Source organism: Hypomesus transpacificus, chromosome 20 (genome assembly GCF_021917145.1).
Source record: "Hypomesus transpacificus isolate Combined female chromosome 20, fHypTra1, whole genome shotgun sequence".
Lineage (NCBI taxonomy): Eukaryota > Metazoa > Chordata > Actinopteri > Osmeriformes > Osmeridae > Hypomesus > Hypomesus transpacificus.
Genome location: NC_061079.1, coordinates 150,519 through 171,439, shown reverse-complemented (window position 1 = coordinate 171,439; position 20,921 = coordinate 150,519). Strand labels below are relative to the sequence as shown.

The 20,921-nt window shown below is 41.1% G+C and overlaps 2 protein-coding genes across 3 annotated transcripts; both read right to left on the bottom strand.

Annotated features, from left to right (window-relative positions):
* Nucleotides 1-8,558: 8,558 nt before the first annotated feature.
* On the bottom strand, nt 8,559-14,942 carry lrrc32 (leucine rich repeat containing 32). 2 transcript variants are annotated; one of them, XM_047043018.1, is made up of 3 exons: nt 14,068-14,942; nt 12,555-12,648; nt 8,559-10,950 (listed from the first exon to the last, which is right to left on the bottom strand). In XM_047043018.1, the coding sequence occupies exons 1-3, from the start codon at nt 14,106-14,108 to the stop codon at nt 9,022-9,024; spliced, it is 2,064 nt and encodes a 687-aa protein (XP_046898974.1). In that variant the 5' UTR covers nt 14,109-14,942; the 3' UTR covers nt 8,559-9,021. The 2 variants fall into 2 exon arrangements, with proteins under 2 accessions (XP_046898974.1, XP_046898975.1); XM_047043019.1 differs by lacking the exon at nt 14,068-14,942 and adding an exon at nt 13,505-14,058.
* Nucleotides 14,943-15,036: 94 nt separating this feature from the next.
* LOC124482604 (NHL repeat-containing protein 3-like) lies at nt 15,037-19,864 on the bottom strand. The gene is made up of 7 exons (XM_047043020.1): nt 19,644-19,864; nt 18,909-19,064; nt 18,568-18,718; nt 18,258-18,458; nt 18,083-18,174; nt 17,019-17,131; nt 15,037-16,896 (listed from the first exon to the last, which is right to left on the bottom strand). Exons 1-7 carry the CDS (start codon nt 19,734-19,736, stop codon nt 16,650-16,652), a joined length of 1,053 nt encoding a protein of 350 aa, XP_046898976.1. The 5' UTR covers nt 19,737-19,864; the 3' UTR covers nt 15,037-16,649.
* Nucleotides 19,865-20,921: the final 1,057 nt, after the last annotated feature.

Genomic DNA, 20,921 nt, shown 5'->3' with positions numbered 1-20,921 from the left:
AAAAATAAATGAACATGACAAATGAATAGGCTACAGTCTACACTAGGGGAGCATGGTGCATGTCAACTACAACTTTGTGGCTTTGAGGAGAATGCCTTTTATGGACTGTAATAAAGCGAAACATCATGAACCCATCATCCTATCAGGCTATGTGGCTTGATTACATTTACTAATTAAGCTCCACATTCCTTTGTTGAACAGTCATTCAAACCCGACGGAATACCAGAAGTTAAGAGTCCTACTCAGTTGGCCCGTGGACACGTCACAAGGGCTGTTCTTCAAAATGACTCGTTTGTCTGACAGCCCTGTTTCCTCTTTGAATTCATAACAGGTTATATTGTTCAAAGGAGGCTGTGTGTTGTGCAAGTTCCATTGAAGCACTACTGTAATCTTGCGGTTTCATGTGAGGTGATCAACACATACAGTGTGACAATCTGCCATGTCGGAGTCAGTTTCCATTAGAGTACATAATCACAACTGTTTTACAATAATGCTGCTGCTGAAATTGTTAGGGTTAGATAGCTATTCTAAAACTGGTTGTTCCCATCCTTGATTGTGATTGGCTATATCGCATTCCATGCCGTTGTAAAATCCAGCATAACCTCACAGGTTGTCCTCGTAACATTCTTTAACATTCCATATTACTGCGCATCGAATATTTCAAATTGAAAAAGACGGCAAAGATGACCATCTGGCTGTTGCGTGGCAATGTATGTAGGAAAAGTATGTAGGAACTATACTTTGTAGTAGCAGAAGAATGACGGTTTATTATTAAACTATTTTGTTTCTGATTGTTTTTATTGATGAAACCATATCAAATATTTGTAGTAACAGTTTTAGAAAAGCAATAAGCCCCGCAAGTCCGTGGTTTACGCTGATTTTAGAACAGGTAAGGGGAGTTGTTAGGCACGACGCGAAGCGAAGCCTCTTGGGGCTTATTGCTTAAATAACAACCATATGTGTAGACAGTGTATAGAGTGTGTAGAATGTGTGTAGTGTGTGTGCAGTGTGTAGACAGTGTGTAGAATGTGTGTAGTGTGTGTAGACAGTGTGTAGAGTGTGTGTAGACAGTGTTGGCAGAGGGCTTTGTGATGAAAGATGATAATTAACTTGGCGGTACATCTGCTGACCTGCTGACAGAGCAAGGTTGTTAAGGGGTCAAATTGATCTTCTTTGGCACTGGGTGATAACAGCTCTGTTAGGCTAAACTACAGAGAGTGATGAAACAGACAGGGGAACCTTGTAAACACCAAGAAGGTGCATCTGAAGAACCAAGGAGAACCCTGCACAGTATCAAACCCCTGGACTAAGGTCTGGTTCACTGCTTCTTTCATTAGGCTACTTGGTGTTATGATAGGGGTTATTCAGGTGGGGGTCAGGTAGGGAAGCAACAGTAACAGTCTATAAAATAATACCTTGCATGGCAACCATGAAGCCATGCATGGCAACCATGAAGCCATGAAGCCATGTATGGCAATATTTCACAGAAGATATTTATGACTCAGCCACTCTACTTTGTTTACGGCAACTCGCTGCTCGCCGGTCTCCCAGCATGCGCAACCCACCCTCTCCAGAGGATTCAGAACTCGGCAGCCCGCCTGGTCTTCAATCTACCCAGACGCTCCCATGTTACCCCGCACCTCATCTCCCTCCACTGGCTTCCCATCACAGCCCGTATCAGATTCAAGAACCTGGTACTGACCTTCCGAGCAGTGAACGGGACTACACCCGACTACATCAAGTCTCTCCTCCAGCCTTACCCCCCCACCCGCAACCTACTGTCTTCTTCTGACAACTATCTGGTGGTCTCACCACTCGAGTGCCCGGTCCCAACACAAGCTCTTCTCCTGTCTGGCCCCCCAATGGTGGAATCAACTCCCCACCTCAATCAGAGTTACTGACTGTCTCCCCACCTTCAAGAAAAGGCTCAAGACACACTTGTTCCAGGAGTACAATACTACCAAAACACACATACTAACCCATTTGGTAAATTCACCAAAACACACATCCTAACCCCTTCGGTAATTTCATACAAAACACACGTTAACCCCTGTGGTAATTTCTTCCAAAACACACATGATAACCCCTTTGGTCATTTCTCATTGTTTTCCATCCAAATAACTCATGCTAACCCCTTTGGTCATTTCATCCAAAACAAACATGCTAACCCCTTTGGTAATTTTGGGTCACATTTCAGTTGTTTACCATCCAAAACACACATCCTAGCCCCTTATGTAATTTCATTCAAAACACACATACTAACCCCTTAGGTCATTTCATCCAAAACACAAATACTAACACCTTTGGTAAAGTTACAAAAACACACATCCTAACCAATTTGGTCATTTCATCCAAAACACACATACTAACCCCTTTGATCATTTCTCGGTCGTTTTCTTCCAAAACACACATGCTGAACCCTTTGGTCAATTTTCGGTTACATTTCAGTCGTTTACCATCAAAAAACACGTTAACCCCTTTGGTCAATTTTCGGTCACATTTCAGTCATTTTCCATCCAAATAACTCTTTGGTAAATATACCAAAACACACATGCTAACCCCTTAGGTAATTTAATCCAAAACACACATACTAACCACTTTGGTCATTTTTTGTCCAAATAATTAATGCTAACCCTTTGGTAAATTGATCAAAACAAACATGCTAACCACTTTGGTAATTTCTAGGTAGTTTTCTATCCAAATAACTCATGCTGACCCCCTTGGTAATTTCATTCAAAACACACATACTAACCCCTTTGGTAAATTTACCAAAACACACATGCTAACCCCTTTGGTAAATGTATCTAAAACACACATGCTAACCCCTTTGGTCATTATTCGGTCACATTTCAGTTGTTTACCATCCAAAACTCACATCCTAACCCCTTTGGTAATTTCATCCAAAATACACATACTAACCCCCTATGGTAAATTTACCAAAACACACATGCTAACTACATTGGTAATTTCTCATTGTTTTCCATCCAAATAACTCATGCTAACCCCTTTGGTAATTTTACCAAAGCACACATGCTAACCCCTTTGGTAATTCTGTCACACACAGATCCAAACCCCTTTGGTAAAATTACCGAAACACACATGCTAACCCCGTTGGTCATTTTTCGGTTACATTTCAGTCGTTTACCATCCAAAACACACATCCTAGCCCTTTGGTAAATTTACCAAAACACCCATACTAACCCCTTTGGTAAATTGATCAAAACAAACATGCTAACCCCTTTGGTAATTTCATTCAAAACACACATGCTAACCCCTTTGGTCATTTTTCGGTCACATTTCAGTTGTTTACCATCCAAAACACACATTCTAACCCCTTTGGTAATTTCTCGTTGTTTTCCATCCAAATAACTCGTGCTAACCCCTTTGGTCATTTTACCAAAGCACACATGCTAACCCCTTTGGTCATTTTATCCAAAACACACATACTAACCCCTATGGTAAACTTACCAAAACACACATACTAACCCCTTTGGTCATTTCTTGGTCGTTTTCCATCCAAGTAACTCATGCTAACCCTTTGGTAAATTGACCAAAACACACATGCTAACCCCTTTGGTCATTTCATCCAAAATACACATGCTAACCCCTTTGGTCATTTCTCGGTCGTTTTCATCCAAAACACACATGCTAACCCCTTTGGTAAATTTACCAAAACACACATGCTAACCCCTTTGGTCATTTTTTGGTCACATTTCAGTTGTTTACCATCCAAAACACCTATCCTAACCCCTTTGGTAATTTCATCCGAAACACGTAAACCCCTTTGGTAATTTCAACCAAAACACACATGATAACCCCTTTGGTAATTTCTCGTTGTTTTCTTTCCAAATAACTCATGCTAACCCTTTTGGTCATTTCATCCAAAACACACATGCTAACCCCTTTGGTCATTTAGGTCATATTTCAGTTGTTTACCATCCAAAACACACTTGCGTAACTTAACAGAGAAACAGTCCTAACTCTCACCCTAACCCTAACTTTCACAGTGTTACGTGATTAAACCGTGTCAGAGAGGTCCCGCCGCTGTCGCCTGAATGACTTCAATCACCTTACAACACATTTCAGACATGAACATAGAGCATGATCCTCTGACCCATCAGCCCTCCTCCCAGACACAGCTAACATTCCACCAGGTCTTAAATTGCACATTGACCATAATACATGACATGAAATATTACAGTTGGTAAACCAGTGTATAGTGTGTAATTTGGGCATAATGCAACAATCAAAACAAACAGTCTGAATGCCACAGACAGTGTTTTAGAAAGCTGTAGAAAATGAGCCTGTTGCTGAGTATAACTCTTGTACAAGTTGTGATGAACAAGACTAAAGAGTGGCTTTGGGGTGTAGTATTTTAGCCTGGGCACCTGTCAAAACAGAGAGGTCCTCAAGAAAACGTGTTGATCTGAGAGAAGGAGCTCCCTGGCTGCGGTGCTCTAGTCTGAGGAGGCCCCAGCCCTGTCCATCAGTCCCAGCCTCCCCCCGCATGTCTCTAACCATAACCATGTCATGGAAGAAAATTAAATCAAGCTGCTGTAGATAGGAGTTCCCTAATTGATTCCACTTGTGCTTGTAAACTTGAAAATGCAACTCTATAGCAAGAGGCCGTACTGTAGGGAAAACGCTGCAAAACAAAGGGGGCATGTTACAAGATACAGGAAGTAGAAAATATAGCAGGATCATCTGAAAATACCCAGCAGTTCATCTGGGACAGTACGATAGCAGTGTAAACTAGCAGCAGTTCATCTGGGACAGTATGATAGCAGTGTAAACTAGCAGCAGTTCATCTGGGACAGTACGATAGCAGTGTAAACTAGCAGCAGTTCATCTGGGACAGTACGATAGCAGTGTAAACTAGCAGCAGTTCATCTGGGACAGTATGATAGCAGTGTAAACTAGCAGCAGTTCATCTGGGACAGTACAATAGCAGTGTAAACTAGCAGCAGTTCATCTGGGACAGTACAATAGCAGTGTAAACTAGCAGCAGTTCATCTGGGACAGTACGATAGCAGTGTAAACTAGCAGCAGTTCATCTGGGACAGTATGATAGCAGTGTAAACTAGCAGCAGTTCATCTGGGACAGTACGATAGCAGTGTAAAATAGCAGTAGTTCATCTGGGACAGTATGATAGCAGTGTAAACTAGCAGTCCGGATCCAGCTAGTTGATCGGTTTTAAACCAGTGGAAGGGATGCAGTGGTTTACAAAGATTAATTATAATACAAATAGTAAGTCACAAAATCATTTATCTTGTCATTGTTTTATTAAAAAAATATTTGTGATAATGTAAAGAAACTGTACTCTGATATCCCCCCAAATCCCTTTCTTCAGAAGAGTAGGTGGGGTGACAGCTGTTGTGACACATGACATCTGTGAGATAAAAGACTCATTGACAGAAACCTCTTGTTTCCACAGTAGCCAGAACTCAGCAGAGCTTCTCCAGCTCTGACCTGCTGTCAATAGGAAGGAAACAAAGCTGATTTACACACAACTGTATTCTCTAGCTTGACTGTCTCTAAAGGATACAAGAGCTTCACAGGGTCAGGGTCAGTTTCACTGGAGAAGTCTCATGATGAGCCATGACTGGAACCATTAGCCTAATACATTTTATTTTGATGCTCCATGACAGCATCAAGTTATACCCAATGACTTTCGAACTAAGATTCTAACCCTAACTCACAACATGCATCCATTGCATATCTCTGTGCCACAGCCAGACAACAGAGGAAATCAGGAGTAATACTTTAGGGAGAACGGCAGACATAATTGCCTCAAACACAAACAAATATAGAGTGTTTGTTAGGAAGTCCAGGAAGTCAGGCCGGCCTTGAGGTCATGAAGATGCAGATTAAATTTGTTTGTTCCTGACAAACCACGGTCTGAATCTGCTTTGACTACTGTCCTCACTTCTAAGAATCCATTCGATGTTAAGAAGTGATTTTAGCAGCATCTATTTGTACTGACACTGAGTAGTTTTACTGATATCTTCTTGCAACCAACACCACTTGGTACAATAGCTGACCTACACTTAGTGTTGCCCATGAGAAGGGTCTGTGTCCTTGTTGCCGGGGGTGTTGGGAGGGGGCTTTCATTAGTGTGTGATTGCAGACCTCCTCGGGCCTCACAGTATAACCCTGCCATTAACTTGACCAAGCAGAGCTGTCCACCTGGGGCCATTGGACCGGGTCCAGCATGATGAGAACATGAACCACTCATATGAGACACATCCCCTTGGGAAGGAACCACTCTATTTATTTTAGAGACGTGATTGCCTAAACACATGTCTGACCAATAAAGAAACAGTTTGTAGGTCTCACGCTAGGTTTCACCACAGTACATACATTCTTGGAATACTTTTAAAATATTGTTTTACTTTTGATGAAAGGGTTCTTTCCATATGTTTTAATAATTCTATGTCTATTTGGGTTCTAACAATGCAGCCCAGTGTGCAAACTCCTCTGTCATCGAGTCAACAAACCAACACACACACTTCTTTTATTTGGGGTTTTGGGTAAAGAAGGATAATGTTACCAGGTGTTAGTGTGACACCTTTGCATGTGACATCTATAAAGAGACAATGGTCTATTTGAACATGTACTTCCCTGCCTAATCACAGTCATGACACGATCCAAACATACCATTGTACATGGAATCTTTAAGCACTTATCTCCATCTCGCCATAATAATTAAAGCACACAAATAATTCTTAAACACAACGCCTATTTTTTTAACATTAATTAACCGTAAAATAATTATAATTTTCCAGTACCAAATGTATGAGATATAACTGTAATATCACATTACAGGCTGTTCTTTAATGGTAAATTGGGGTTCATGTTGTTTATTTTGTAACTTGTATAACTGCATGCTCTTATGGGTCTTCTCTTTGGCACTTGTTTAGTTTTTCACAATGTATGCTTCATATTTTGGCTGCTTGCCATGTTTGGGACTACCTCGTTGCTATGATCAGTGACCTATGCTCTTTTGTAAAGCTCTCTATTGGAAGTCGCTTTGGATAAAAGCGTATGCTAAATGCATAAATGTAAATATGACTTTTATTAATTTATCTTCTCTGTAAAAACAGCATTTTCATCAAATCAAAATATTCAATAAAGCCCAATTAATTATAATAATTTAACATGTTCATTCCAAACAACGCGTGTGCACAACACACAGATGCTGTAATCAATATCCAGATACTACAGCTATCACCGGCACTTCAGATTACACCTGTAGCGCCAGCTGGCTGTATGAATTGGAGAGAATCGTAGCTCGCCGTACACTTATGTGAATGAAAGTAAATGTCTGCAAAATAACTGTTAAAATAGCTAGTTTTGATAAAGTGAAGTTGTCTTTTAACAGAACATTTTGGTGAAAATGTTATTAATATTTTTTTTTAAACAGACATTTTAGTGTATTTTTTATTAACAACATTTGGCTGTAATTCTTATGCAAAATTATAAATTTACAGTTTGCCATTGTCTTTCTATCTGTATTTCCTGTAATTCAGAAATACAGAAAAAAACACAAACAATTTACAGAAAAAGTGCGGTAATTTAAAAAACATGTTTATAGTGTAGTGTAAACAAATACTTGCAGATTTTGTAACAAATTGCTTCACTTCTGGGTTGACAGGTAGCTAGGTACTTTACTGATCCCAAGGAGAAATTTTAGGAATTTCCAGCGTATCATTTCATCAGACAGACCAGTACAGTCATTCGTTTCTCATTTTCTGTATCCTAGTACAGGGAAGTTAACATGCTGGGAGCTCATTCGTGTATGTGTGAAGACTGAGTTCAACATGTCAGGAAAGCTGTACATGTGCTGCTCCAGCTGGGAAAACAAGCCGCAGGTGCTCCAGCAGTGTAGCATCCTATCATGCTACTCTACCAACAGTCATACAACTATAATCATCATTATTTTCTTACTCTCCTGTAGGAATTACACACGACGTTATGTGGTTAATATATCTGCAGTACTTTAAACAAAAGGAACAGAAAATTATAGACTGATTATGTTTTTATAGCCTAGAATCCAATCATCTATTGCAGGGGTTCCCAACCCTGGTCCTCAGTGATCCCCTGTCCTGCATGTTTTAGATGTTTCCCTGTTCCAACACACCTGATTCAAATGAATGGGTCGTTCTCCAGTTTTGCAGAAGCCTGCTTATGACCATTAATTTGAATCAGGTGTGTTGGAGCAAGGAAGCATCTAAAACATGCAGGACAGGGGGTCCCTGAGGACCAGGGTTGGGAACCCCTGATCTATTGTACAGAAGACATGTTACGATATTTTTGTTATAGAAGAGAAGATTTTCTTCACTGACATCACGCAGAAGCCATTCCTTGGAAAGACTTGGAGCACAATATTCTCCTTAGTGTCATACATTTCATGTAATAAAAACATACACACCAAATAAATTGTTCTATAAAAATACATATAGTTTTTAAAAAAGCAGCTCATTGTTCATAAAAAAAGTTACATGTGCAACCCACTGCATTGATATGGATACTTTTATGTGACAGAAAAAAGCTAAGAATATCAGCCATAGAGCCTTGAGTATTCAACACCTGGGCTCATTCATGCTTATAAATTACGTTAAAAGTGACATTTTTGTTTCTGCCTTTCATTCGTTTTTGTGTTATTGTCAGTTAATTTCTGGAACTGGTGGGCTAAACCAGAGCTTTGCTGTATTAATCAGAAACCTTGTGACCTCAAGTGAATAATTGTACTTCTTGGGAAATATAATGATTCTTGTTGAAAAGATTCCCCCCCTTATGACGGCGCGGTAATACTTTTTGTATGACACAAAATTAAACATGTTACACAGCCTTTTCCTTCATGCTTGGTTTGCTCAAACTTTTGATATTCCCTCAATGTCAGCTTAAGAAGGACTAAATGCTACTTCACATTAATAGGCACCAATGTTCTTCATGTTTCCAGATTTCAGGATTGTGCTTCCACCCAATCACTTTGGGTTCAGGTTGGGGGGGCGTGTTCATCATGCCTTCATCAAGCTACTGTTGAACCTTCTTTTCCTTGGGAGGCACAGCTTGACAAGCAGCGCTAGTGCTGCTATTAACACCACCGTCATCACTACAACTATGATGATCCAGCTCCTGCTGAGAGTCTGGCACTGTTCCTGGGTCACACTCCCGATGTTCCTCTCCACAGGCTCGGGGCCCTGGGTGTCGAGGCAGGTGGCTGTGGCGATGTCGGGGACGGTGACGGCAGCCTGCTGGAGCATGAGGAGGAAGGGCAGGTTTCTGCAGCAGCCCAGCGGGTTGGAGCCCACATACAGCACCTTCAGGCTGCGCTCCAGCGCAACCACCGTCTCATACTGCACTGTCACCAGGCTGTTGTTCTGCAGGTTCAGGGACTCTATGGACGACTGCTTGTTCCACAAAGGGAAGGTGGTAAGTTTGTTAGCGGAGAGGTCCACAAACTTTAGATTGCCCAGCAGGGAGAGGTCCGGTTTCAGTTCTGGCATGTGGTTTTCCTTCAGTGATAGATGAGACAAGGAGTTTTCCAGACCAGAGAGGGCATCATCATGCATCTCTAAACCTGGGTTCAGGGAAAGGTCAAGCAGCCTCAGTGGAGTGCCATAGAAGGCATATGGGGGTAAGGCCTCAAGACTGTTCTCAGAAAGGTACAGAAAGTGTAAGGTTTGTATGGAAGAAAATGAGACGCATCCTGGAGGATTGTGGGAGGTGAAGTCTGCCTGTGGAGAGTTGGGTGGTTTTCTCTGTGTGGCACAGACCTTCAGATAGTTTTGCTGGAGGTGCAGGTATCTGATACTGGGCAGAGTTTGGAAGGTTGCAGGATGAATGGACAGGAGAAAATTTCCCTGCAGGAAGAGCTCCTCGAGAGAGCGCAGGCTGTTCGACCCTAAAGAGAAGTTCTGAAGGGCGTTGAAGCTCAGGTCCAGAGTCTTTAACGAGTTCATGGGGGTTTCCTGGTCTACCAAAAATGCTCCTATACAGTTGTTACTAACATTCAAGACCTCAAGAGACACCATGCTACAGAAAAAAGATTGTGGTATGCTCTTGATCTGGTTGTAACTCATGTCGAGGTACACAAGCCTCGAGAAATCTTGGTGTCTGCTGCTTCCAGCGGACTGGCCTGGAGCCGCCAGCACATCTCTGAGGAGTTCCATCTCCTCTGCCGTCCCTGTTGTGTTGATGCTCCTCAGACGGTTCCTGGACACATCCAGATACATTAGCTTGTTCCTTCGGGGGATGAGGGGAAAGTAGTCGATCCTGTTTTCTCTCAGATCAAGGTAGAGGAGTTCATATTCAAGGTCTGAGTCTGTGGTTTGGAATGATTCCATGCTGTTCTTACTAAGATTTAACACCTTTAGTTGAGAAAGGTTAAAGTCAGCAATGCATCTGATTGAGTTCATCGATAAATCCAGTTCAAACAGCTGTAGCAGTGAGTCGAAGGCCCCGTTTTCGATCTCTAAGATGACGTTGTTGTGAAGGTCAATTTTTCTCAAAGCCAAAGATCCACAAAAGGTGTTTTGGGCGATTTGGGTAATACTGTTGCCGTTCAGAGACAGATTCAGGAGAGCTGGAGCTTCACGCAGGAAGTAGTCAGTCATCCCAGTGAACAGGCCATTGCCTGAGAGGTCCAGCATCTCTACGGCTGTCAGTGGTCCAACATGGGTCTTTGAGACAGCAAACACATCCAAGTTGTTCCTGGAGAGGTTCAGCACTTTAAGACTGGTCATGTCTTTAAACAAGCCAGGCTGGATGAACTGTATCATGTTGGAATGTAGGTTCAGGTGATGTATACTGCTGTAGAATGCCAGACCCTCTTGGGTAAGGTTCTGTAAAATGTTCCACGATAGGTCAATTTTTTGGATGCCTTGGGGAAGCTTGTCTGGAACGGTCTCCAGGTTCAGATTGGTGCAGGACGCGTCCATCTCGATCTGTGGACAAATGATACACAGAAACAACTCCATGAGCTTTGATATTTACAGTGCTGCCTCACTCCCAAAATGTCACCTTGATGCAGAGTCAGTGTATCAGTGCTCCTGGTCTCCTGGGGAGATGTGGTGGAGCTTGTAGGGTAACTTTCATATCAACAAGCTACCCTCACGTCTCCTGCACCCCATTCAGAAAGGTGCACTACCCCCCTTTCAATAACTATTCACACTAGTGTATCAGAGAGGCTTTGATCACTCCGAGTGGCTAATAAAGGATAATGGAAACCATACAGCCTAAGCCCTGTCTCCAAACACAGCCCATAAAAAACACACATACACAATCATAAATGTTTTTTGGCAAATTTGGGGTTTCTTTAGTATGTGGCAAGGACTCCTGACTATCCTGAAGAAAAGCTTATTACTTTTTACACATAAATTCACCAATGCTAACAATTATGTGTTAACTAATAGGTTAGGTCAACATTTTACATTTAAGGTTGCATTAACTACCATTGAACTACATAGCTAAAGTACTTACGAAATGGTATGTACTTAGGTGTACACTTTATTGCGGTTAAGTGGTAAGGTATTGCACAAGAGAAACTTGGTATGGAGCACCTGCAGATGTTAACATTGATCTTGTTTTGGCAGCAACCCTCAACTGCCCCTCACACTCCTTCCCCATACTGGCCTTCTAACACTTTTGTAATGACTAACACTCAACCTAATTTAATCACATAGGAGTTTCTATGTACCTACAATGATTTTACTATAGGTGTTGCTATGTAGTTACAGGGTTACAGTAACGTTAAAGTGTTGCTATGTAGTTAAATCACAATGAAACATAAGCACTATGCCTGGTTATAAGAATAGTATGATGACTGAGGCGATGAGAGTATCCAGGGTTGACCCTGTCCATGACATCGAAATACAGCAGATATCCTCCACTCTATCCTGATAGTCTTAATGTCCAGATGAGTATCCTGACCTCTCCTGTCTGAGGCACGTTCACATTATCAGGGTGTTGAGTAACATCAGGGCCATAATAATGGTCTCTGAGAGAGGACATTCCCATCTGTCCTCTGTATCTCTGCGGCAGACCAGAGGGTTTTCATCCAAACATGTTCACGGACAGAGATTTGTCGTAGCAATAGTTAAAGAAAGATGCATAAAAACTACTCTGGTTCATTGGGTCTCTTAACACAAAGTAGAGAGTTCCTCAAGTATGAATTTCACATCTCCAGACCAGGGTGAGGAATAAAGCATTCCAGCCTCCTCCACATATCCTGGAGTCTAGAGGAGAGACAGTTTATGGGACGCCTGGTCATACTATCCGCTCCTCAGGACACAGGAGAACAGACGCTAACAAAAACAGTTTCTAGACGCCATATCTGCCCGCAGGGACTTAGAAAAAGTACCTGATGTTTCTACTGTTATCTGAACTCTGATGTAAACTATACGGCATGGATACATCCATACTTATATAAACATTAACTAAATAAAGAGGATATGCTGAGCCAACAATTGAGTCTCTAAATAACTCAGATTTCACGCACAGACATCCACATATTTAGAGCTTGGTTAGTGGGCTGGTTGAGGTGACTTACCACTTCACAGGGAGCGAGCTGGCGCAGGGGCAGGAAGGAGGCAACCAGTGGACTGGTGAGAGCCAGGAGCAGCCAGATGGAGCCTGCCATGGTGCTGTGGGAGAGAGCCGATCAGACAGACCAGACGTGAGACACGATGCTGTAGCAACACCACTGAGAGGAAGTTGGACCAGGGAGGCTGACCTTTGACTGAGCTGTTTATCTGCTGCTTTCATTGTTTTACATTTCAGACTTAGAATGACTAATGTGTGACTTTTACACGTAATACTATATTTAGTTTTAGTTCCAGTGAAACATGTTTTTAATCTTGAGTGGCACAAACGAAACTGCTATTCAACTTCAACAAAGATCTGAAAGGTCATTAAATACTAAAGGTATTTTGGCATTATTCAAGCAAACTTGGTTTTGAGGGGACATTTCTCACCATAAATACAGAACAAATCTAAGTTGTGCTGACGTTTTAAAGTGATAGTTTAATGTGTTCTTCACCTCTGGGCATCTTCTGAGGTGTTCAGAAGACACACATCTGTATTATATCTATACCTCACATAACAACAGAGAGAAAACCCCTACCTACCTTCTATGTGTTGAGCAGACCTACCTACCTTCTATGTGTTGAGCAGACTTACCTACCCTTCTATGTGTTGAGCACTATACTGTCCACCATTCAGTAAACATAAACAAAATTACCCTCTAAATTCTCAGTAAGATACTTATTGTAATAATCCAACATTCCAACCAGCATCTAATTTTACATCCATGTTCTGCAACTTTTACATAAGACATTCCTCCTTTGTTTCAGCAAACTTAAATCAGTGCTTTATCATATGTTCCTGCTCAGTCAACTTGTTGCCGAGCAGCAGACTTATAGATTCCATTTGTTCACTAAACCACACACATTTACTTTACAAAAACCTCTGTCGATGTATACATTGATATCTGATGTTTACCTTGTCCAGTGTATCTATTGTCCCTTGCAGTGTGTCCTGCTCATGCTGCCGCTCCTGCGGTACTCTCACATCATCACCGACACTCTTTCACATACTTAGAAGCCAGTACATGCCAGCAAACGCAACTAGAATATCCTGCATAATTGTTGTTTTCCCCCTTCCCCCCTTTACAGAAATGCCTTATATGGTATAGGGACATCCAGATTCCTTCTGCTCAACCCACCTCACCCTCTCTCTTCTAACATGCTCTCCCTCTCTCCTAATCTCAACTGTCCCTGAAACTTGTGGCGAGTCAGCCGTCAGCAGCCGTAAGGATGGGGAGCATTCATACCCTCTTCCTGTAAACCGTTACAGACGCGAACGTAAAATAACTAGTCTGACTATTATGTTGTCTTTCTGTGGCAAGCAAATGTGTTAAACCATACTTGGCGAAAGATATACAGCCTTTTGTTGTAGTTTACTTTATATTACGTTTTGAAAATCGAACAATTAAAACTATTAATCTGCCACGGTACTACTATAATACAAATGGTAAGTGCACTCTTGTAGGCTAGCCTACATACCAGCTATGCGATCTCCATTTTCCTCCAAAGTGTTGTGCCATATTGTACTGAAGGAGATAAATCCGTTCTTTTCTTCTCGAGACAAGCCTTCATGAAATGACTGAGAGTCCATCCGTGACCAAAGATGCTGCATCTTCTGTCCAGTAATCATTAGAAGCTCGCCGGGGAATCCCATTTCCCCTGAGTGTTTACAAACTCACGTAGGATACTTTTCGTTTAATATGCTAGAACAAATGTCTTGATGCATTGGCTATCATTTCAGATATGGCAGAGTTGAGAAATATTCCAATCTTACTGAAATTGTAAGAGTGGAGATGACATGTCGACAAATACTAACATTTTAACTGTATGCGCACCTCAGAATACAACTTTTCAGCTGTAGGCCAAGCCTAATTAGGCTATTTTATTTGAAAGTCACTGGCTCCCTCTATCGACAAAAAATGTAAGGGTCATTTAGTAAGGAGGTCAATGGAGTTTTTTGTTTTTATATTGTTAATCTGTAAAAATACAAAATCTTCTTTCTGGGGTACCATCTAGTGACCTTAAAATGTAATGATTGAAGTGATGAATTTGTATGCATGTCACTGGGGCTGCCAAAATTCGACCACCGGCCCCCAATACTGGCGTAAATAAAGTGACCAACAGTTTTTCATTCAAAAGAAAAGGATTAGGCCTACACTGAAACGGTGGATCATTAAATCGGCGTGCTTGGTAAGGTATTACAGACGACATTCCAGATATGAATGAATGATAATATAGCCTAGATGCGGAGATGTTAGTACACGTTCCTGCAATTTTAGCTCAACAGACTTATCCCATCCGCTGCATCGCCCATCTACAACGGCTTGTATCCCCAAATTCGCCAAAAAATAGCTTTGTAGTAATTTGCAACCTTTCGTTTTCTTTATCCCTTCGTTCCAATGTTCAGACAGGCAACCACGCACGGTGTCCGAAATGATCATAAACAAATTAATTAGTCCGCCCCAATGTTTATTCCATGGCTATGGCCTTGGGTCATTGAGACTACCCATTACGTTTATTTACTAATGATGACGATAACTCACTTAAAGCTATAGAGGAAAAGACGTACTAGCATACAACGTTAATATTAAATGTTTCTGGTCAAAACACACAATCGCACAATAAAAGCAGCATGGCATTACATTTACAATTAATGGTAACAATACAGGAACCACATTCATATATGACAACATAAAACCACAATATCCATTTTGAACTGTAAACATTTCTTAACCTTTTACCAAGGATGTGTAAAAGAAGTCCAGAAAATAATTACATAGCGTTCTAAGCAAAACATGAGTGGATTGTTCCCTTAGGATCATTACAAAACAAATTCATATTCATTGTTTTTGCAATACAAAACATACACAAACATGTCCATCAAAGCCACAAAAAAACATACAAATAAGATAATTATGGTCACTTACAAAATAATTACTGTGTTATACACAGATTTAAAAAAGACAGATTTGAATCCAAGTGGCACAGTATTTGTAATATAACTATCCAGTGTTTAGTTTTTACTTTGATAGAACCTTAACTAATACATATTATTTTATACTGGGAAAAAGTAGATGCCTTAAAAATAATGATAATTTATTGCATGCATTTGTTTATATTAGCATGTGACCACTGGAGTTATCGGTGATGAGCTTTTTGGACATGTACACTGAGCTTTCACACGTCATATGGTAGTATGGTCAGAGCTAAATCCTCGCTGGAAGGGATAGGCACATCCAAACATTCAAATCTTTGGGGTGCCCTGGTAACACATTTGTTCGTTTCTGGGATTTTCCTGCACGTCATTCACTTTCTCCAACCCTGCTTTTCCTGTAGCTATCTCAAATTAATAAAAAGCCCCCAAAAACATAAAAAAAAAAAACTCAAAGCATTTTACTTTTGGAATGTTTTCTGGATGTTCAGATCACCCTCACACCCCCTCTTATAAAGAATATTAAAGGTATTTTCCCTTTGACATTCAAATACTCCCGTTTCATGCCAGTAATTAAGACAGACAAATTGGTTAATCCTTTGTGAATATAATCTAAAGTATTGTCGTGTGTATATTTATGTACAGAAAAGAAAAAACATGAAGACCGAGAGAATATATATACACAGTGCCTTGCACTATTTAAATACAATAAAGACTTTAATATCTAGCGTCAGTATTCAACAACAAAGCTGGATTGCCCCCAAATACTTTAGGCTGTTTCTGCAGGAAAATACTGAAGTTGAATACTTATGTAAAAAGATACTTTTTTTTTGTCTTGTATATAATTTATTATATCATATTTCCCAACTTAGGAAAAACCAACATATAATAACTAACCTTAAAACGAATGTCACCTTACAATAGTTGATTTTGATTTTTAGTGATTTCAAAAGAAAGGGTATTTTTCTTTGACAAATTTCAATGCAGCGTTTTCAATTCCCTAACATGAGATAATTGGTTTTGGAATACTTTTGGACTGTATGCTTTGCAAACTACACACATACACACAATGGTTTGTTTTTTTTATATAGTCCAGTGTGCGTATGTTGGTATTTTACAGTATACTTACCTAGAGGAAGCTGCCGCCCAAACTGAAGGGAGTGAACTTCTGAGCCTGCTGGGCTCCCAGCTCAGCCACAAACAGAGCTCCTGTCTTCAGGTCCAGGTCCACTAGATGTGGCTTCACATCCTCGGCTAACTGGATCACACTAACCACCTGGCACTGACCAATCACACCCACTGGTGGAGCCTTCAGCACTGAGATCTGATTGGTATTCAGCTGCACAACAATAAAGTACTTCTGGTCTGGTGTTAATCTAAAAGAAGCACAAAATCACATATAATATGTGCTGGTCTCCCCTAAAAGATAACAAGACAAGACAAAAATATTGATAAGGAAAACTGCATATTTTGTGGATCTACCTGACGGTATATCTACCTGACAGAGTATGGCGCATCCTCTGTGAAGCAGCTTCCCCAGGTGCCCAGCCAGTCTCCAGTCACAGAGTTGAACACCTGGATACGCTTGTTTCCTCGGTCAGCAACCCACACCTGGGAACCCAAACACCATATCCCTTCTCTTATGAAAACAATCATTGTGAAAGGGTTCAGTTAGACCTTATATAGACCTATAATAATCTGGACTGGGACTGCCTACTAGGGCTGTCAAAATTGCTCAAAAATGACGTTCGAATATTCCCTTTAAAAAAAACATATATTCGAATATTTGGTTGCGCATTAGGCACGTCAATAACAGGACAAATTAATACAACGAGACATCACTACTTGTATACTGTAGATAGGCCTAATTTATTAAGTTTAAACATATTTAACAACATATTACCTACACAAAAATAAGTAAATGAACTAATGGCAGAGGCGATTCTAGGATTAGACCTTTAGGGGTGCTCAGCCCCCAATGAGAATGTGACATGAATACAGTGCCTTGCAAAAGTGCCAAACCCCCTTGCTAATAAATCCCTAATTTCACTGGATAACAATTAATACATTTATGTCTTATTTTGCAAAATATTGAATGAATGAAAAACTAAGGATGTCCCTTTCTTCATGAACTACCAGCATCAAATGATAATAAACAATAATAATTTATATATATATATATTTTTTTATTATTATTATTATTTTATTAATTTTTTTAGGGGTGCTGAGATAAAATCTGCTTGAGCACCCCTAAAACGGGTCTAAAATCGCCAATGACTAATGGCCAAGACCGCAGAACTTGGCCTTTCGCTCGCACACACGCACTCTCTCTCTCCCGCACCGTTGTGCTCTCTCCATGCAAGTCAACTGTCAACAGTGACACCAGGCGCGCGCCCACCCGCAAAGCAGACAGACGCGCCGCTGCTGCCGCTGTTGCCGCTGTTGTGTTTTTATTTATTTTACATTCGAATATTAATTCACATTCAAATTTCTGTTTTTAACCACTATTCAAATATATATATATTCAAATTTAGAATATTCGTTGACAGCCCAACTGCCTACCCTGTGGAAGGTGTCCACGGTGACGCTGTGAGGGATGTAGAACTGGGCGAGGCCTTGGCCCTTCTCTCCATGGATCCACAGCACCTCCAGATCTGCAGGGGTTTCAACACACAACCAGGTCAGATGGCGGCAGGCACACAGAGCTCCAGAGGCTGCAAAGATGTGATGTTCTGACCTGGGGAAAGTTTAATGAGGCGGTTATTCATGCCTCCATCGCCATCCACGATGTAGATCTCCCCAGAGCTGTGGACAAAGACCTCTGCAGGCTGGTCGAACTCCAGAGGGTTAAGCCCAGAACCTGCCTTCCCTGGTGTCCCCAGCACCTGCAGCAGCGTCCCAGCGGGAGAGTACTGCTTCACGCAGTGACCATATGGGCCTACAGAAGGTTGGGACTGTCAGCACTAAAACAGCATCATCACTTTCCAGGAAGCACAGTTGTTCGTTTAACAAGCCAAACATTACAATTTCATTGACAAATATCTCACCCTTCCCAACATCAGTGACCCAGACAGTGGGGTTGGTGTCTGCGTTGGCTAGGAAGATTCCGTGAGGCATGTCCAGGGTGCTGGTGTTCCAGGCCAAGAGGAGCTCTCCGTCATAGGAGAACACCAGCACATGGGGCACTGCCTCACCTCTCTGAAACACAGGACATTATACAGTATCAGTCAATATACCATTTGAAATGTGACCAATAGGCCATATTTTGTGATGGCCTAAACATGTTTTTATGAGCAATAACTTCATTTTGTTAGTGGGTCTAAATCCACTGATATTACAGATTATGCTGGCCTAGAGTGAAAATTATTTCTGCCGATTTTGTACCAACCTGTGCAACATACACCACACCAGAATACTGATCCACAGCCACTCCAAACACCTCACCACTAAACAGCTCAGGGTATTTTGGCCAGGATATATCCAGTTTGTACAGTGGTCTTCCTAGGAGTCTGTAATCTTGTTTGTAGCTAGGGCTTTCTGACTGCTGGAAATGAGTATACGTCAGAAATTAATTTTAAAATTACACAAAAGTCCTAACAAAATGTGTACAACCATGCTAACATCATGCAGCTAAAACTTATGGAGTTGCACATGCTTTTCACTCAGGCGTAGTTGCAATGATAGCCTTCAAATGAGTTTGAATTGTAATTGAGTCCAAGGAAGCTCCAGGTCCAGGTAAAGAACGTCGGTTACGAACTCAGGGTCGTTGCCTGCAGCGGCAGTCGGAGGTCATGCATGTTCAGGTTAGTTTGCATATTAACTTTGTATGATTCCGGTTCATCAAATGTTTCCCTAACTGTAACGTGACGGCTCGCAGAGTTAACTTTTAACTAGGTATCACAACTCGTCCTTAATACCATTATATGAAGAAACACACGTAGTGCAACATGGAGGAGACAGCGCGAAACCTGTGACCCATTATGTAAGCCTACAACGCGTCATGTCTTTTGACCCAATATGATTAGAGGTATTGCACATGCAACTACCAAAACAAGACATTAATACTGAGCACCGATTGACATGCATCTAAATAATAGTCTGCCAAGTTTTATATTGTTTTTACCTGTGAATTGATGGTGCCATACAACACCATCATGAGCAGAAAAAACGTCCCCATTGTTGTCGCTATTAGACAGTTGTGACTTCTTCTTTTCATGGGCCAGATCTTGAAAGGTAGACTAGACTAACTATCTTAATCTTTTTCTCTTCTACATTCACATTCCGTTCACCACACCTGCATTATATTCGCAGTACTTCCTGTTTTGATCATATGACTTAAGGACAGTTGTGTTGTAAACGGTCACGTGGTAACTGAACACGTAAAAATTGCATCAAATCGAAAACGCCTAATGAAAAGAGAGGAACGCACAACTTTAAATACTTTTCTTAACTTTCACAGAAAAAACTATAGTAAATTGGAGCACACCACCACGACAACACATACAGACAGGACTAACAGAGCCAATAAACGTTGACATTAAAAGCCCACCATTTCTGTGTCCCTGTTAGTTGTATGATGCTTTATTTGAAAGTCAATTAGTCAGTCGTAAACAATGTGCAGCATAGCATGATCATACATATTCTCCTTGTGTCTGACTAACGGCCATGGTAGAAAAATATTTCATCTACATGCAGATGACCACATTGAGAGGGGAACAATGTCTTTCTGTTACTTCAACTCAACATCTAGCCGCGTTGGTTGTATTCATTATTATAACGCTTCCATTCCTGTACTGTTGAATATGTACTGTCTTAATATGCATAGGATATATGTCAGTGATGACAACACTGTTTTTGGATTATTTCCTTGATTCTTATTGAGACTGAACAATTAAAACAAATGTGTACGTTTTAGCAGTCAGAGATTGTGCTGGATGGATTTGGATGAATTGATTGAAATAACAATGGTTTATAACTTCAGCGGACTTAATGTCCCACGCCAGAATGCTAGTACAAAATAAGAATAGCTGTAATTATGGGGGGTGTTGTAAATACTAGCAGCCCTGGTGCTGCCCAGACACAACTGATTTCACAGTAGACAGGCAAAGCCGTGGCCAATCCCGTGCGCAGACACGTGTGGGTGCAACACTGTGGGGAACGTGATGCTGGTTCGAGGCGGGAAGACTTTTAATTTTTAACATGTGTTCTTTTCTTGCAAATCACGAAAGTTAGCCAACACAACCCTAACCCTAACACAGTCAATCATCCAACAGACCAATCAGTTAAGGTAATGAGGCTACGCAGATTTGACAGTGAATCGCACTGGAAACAATGCCATTCATATAATCAACTAATATTTCAAGCGGAAAACTGAAAAGGCGATAGGCCTACATTTAATGCC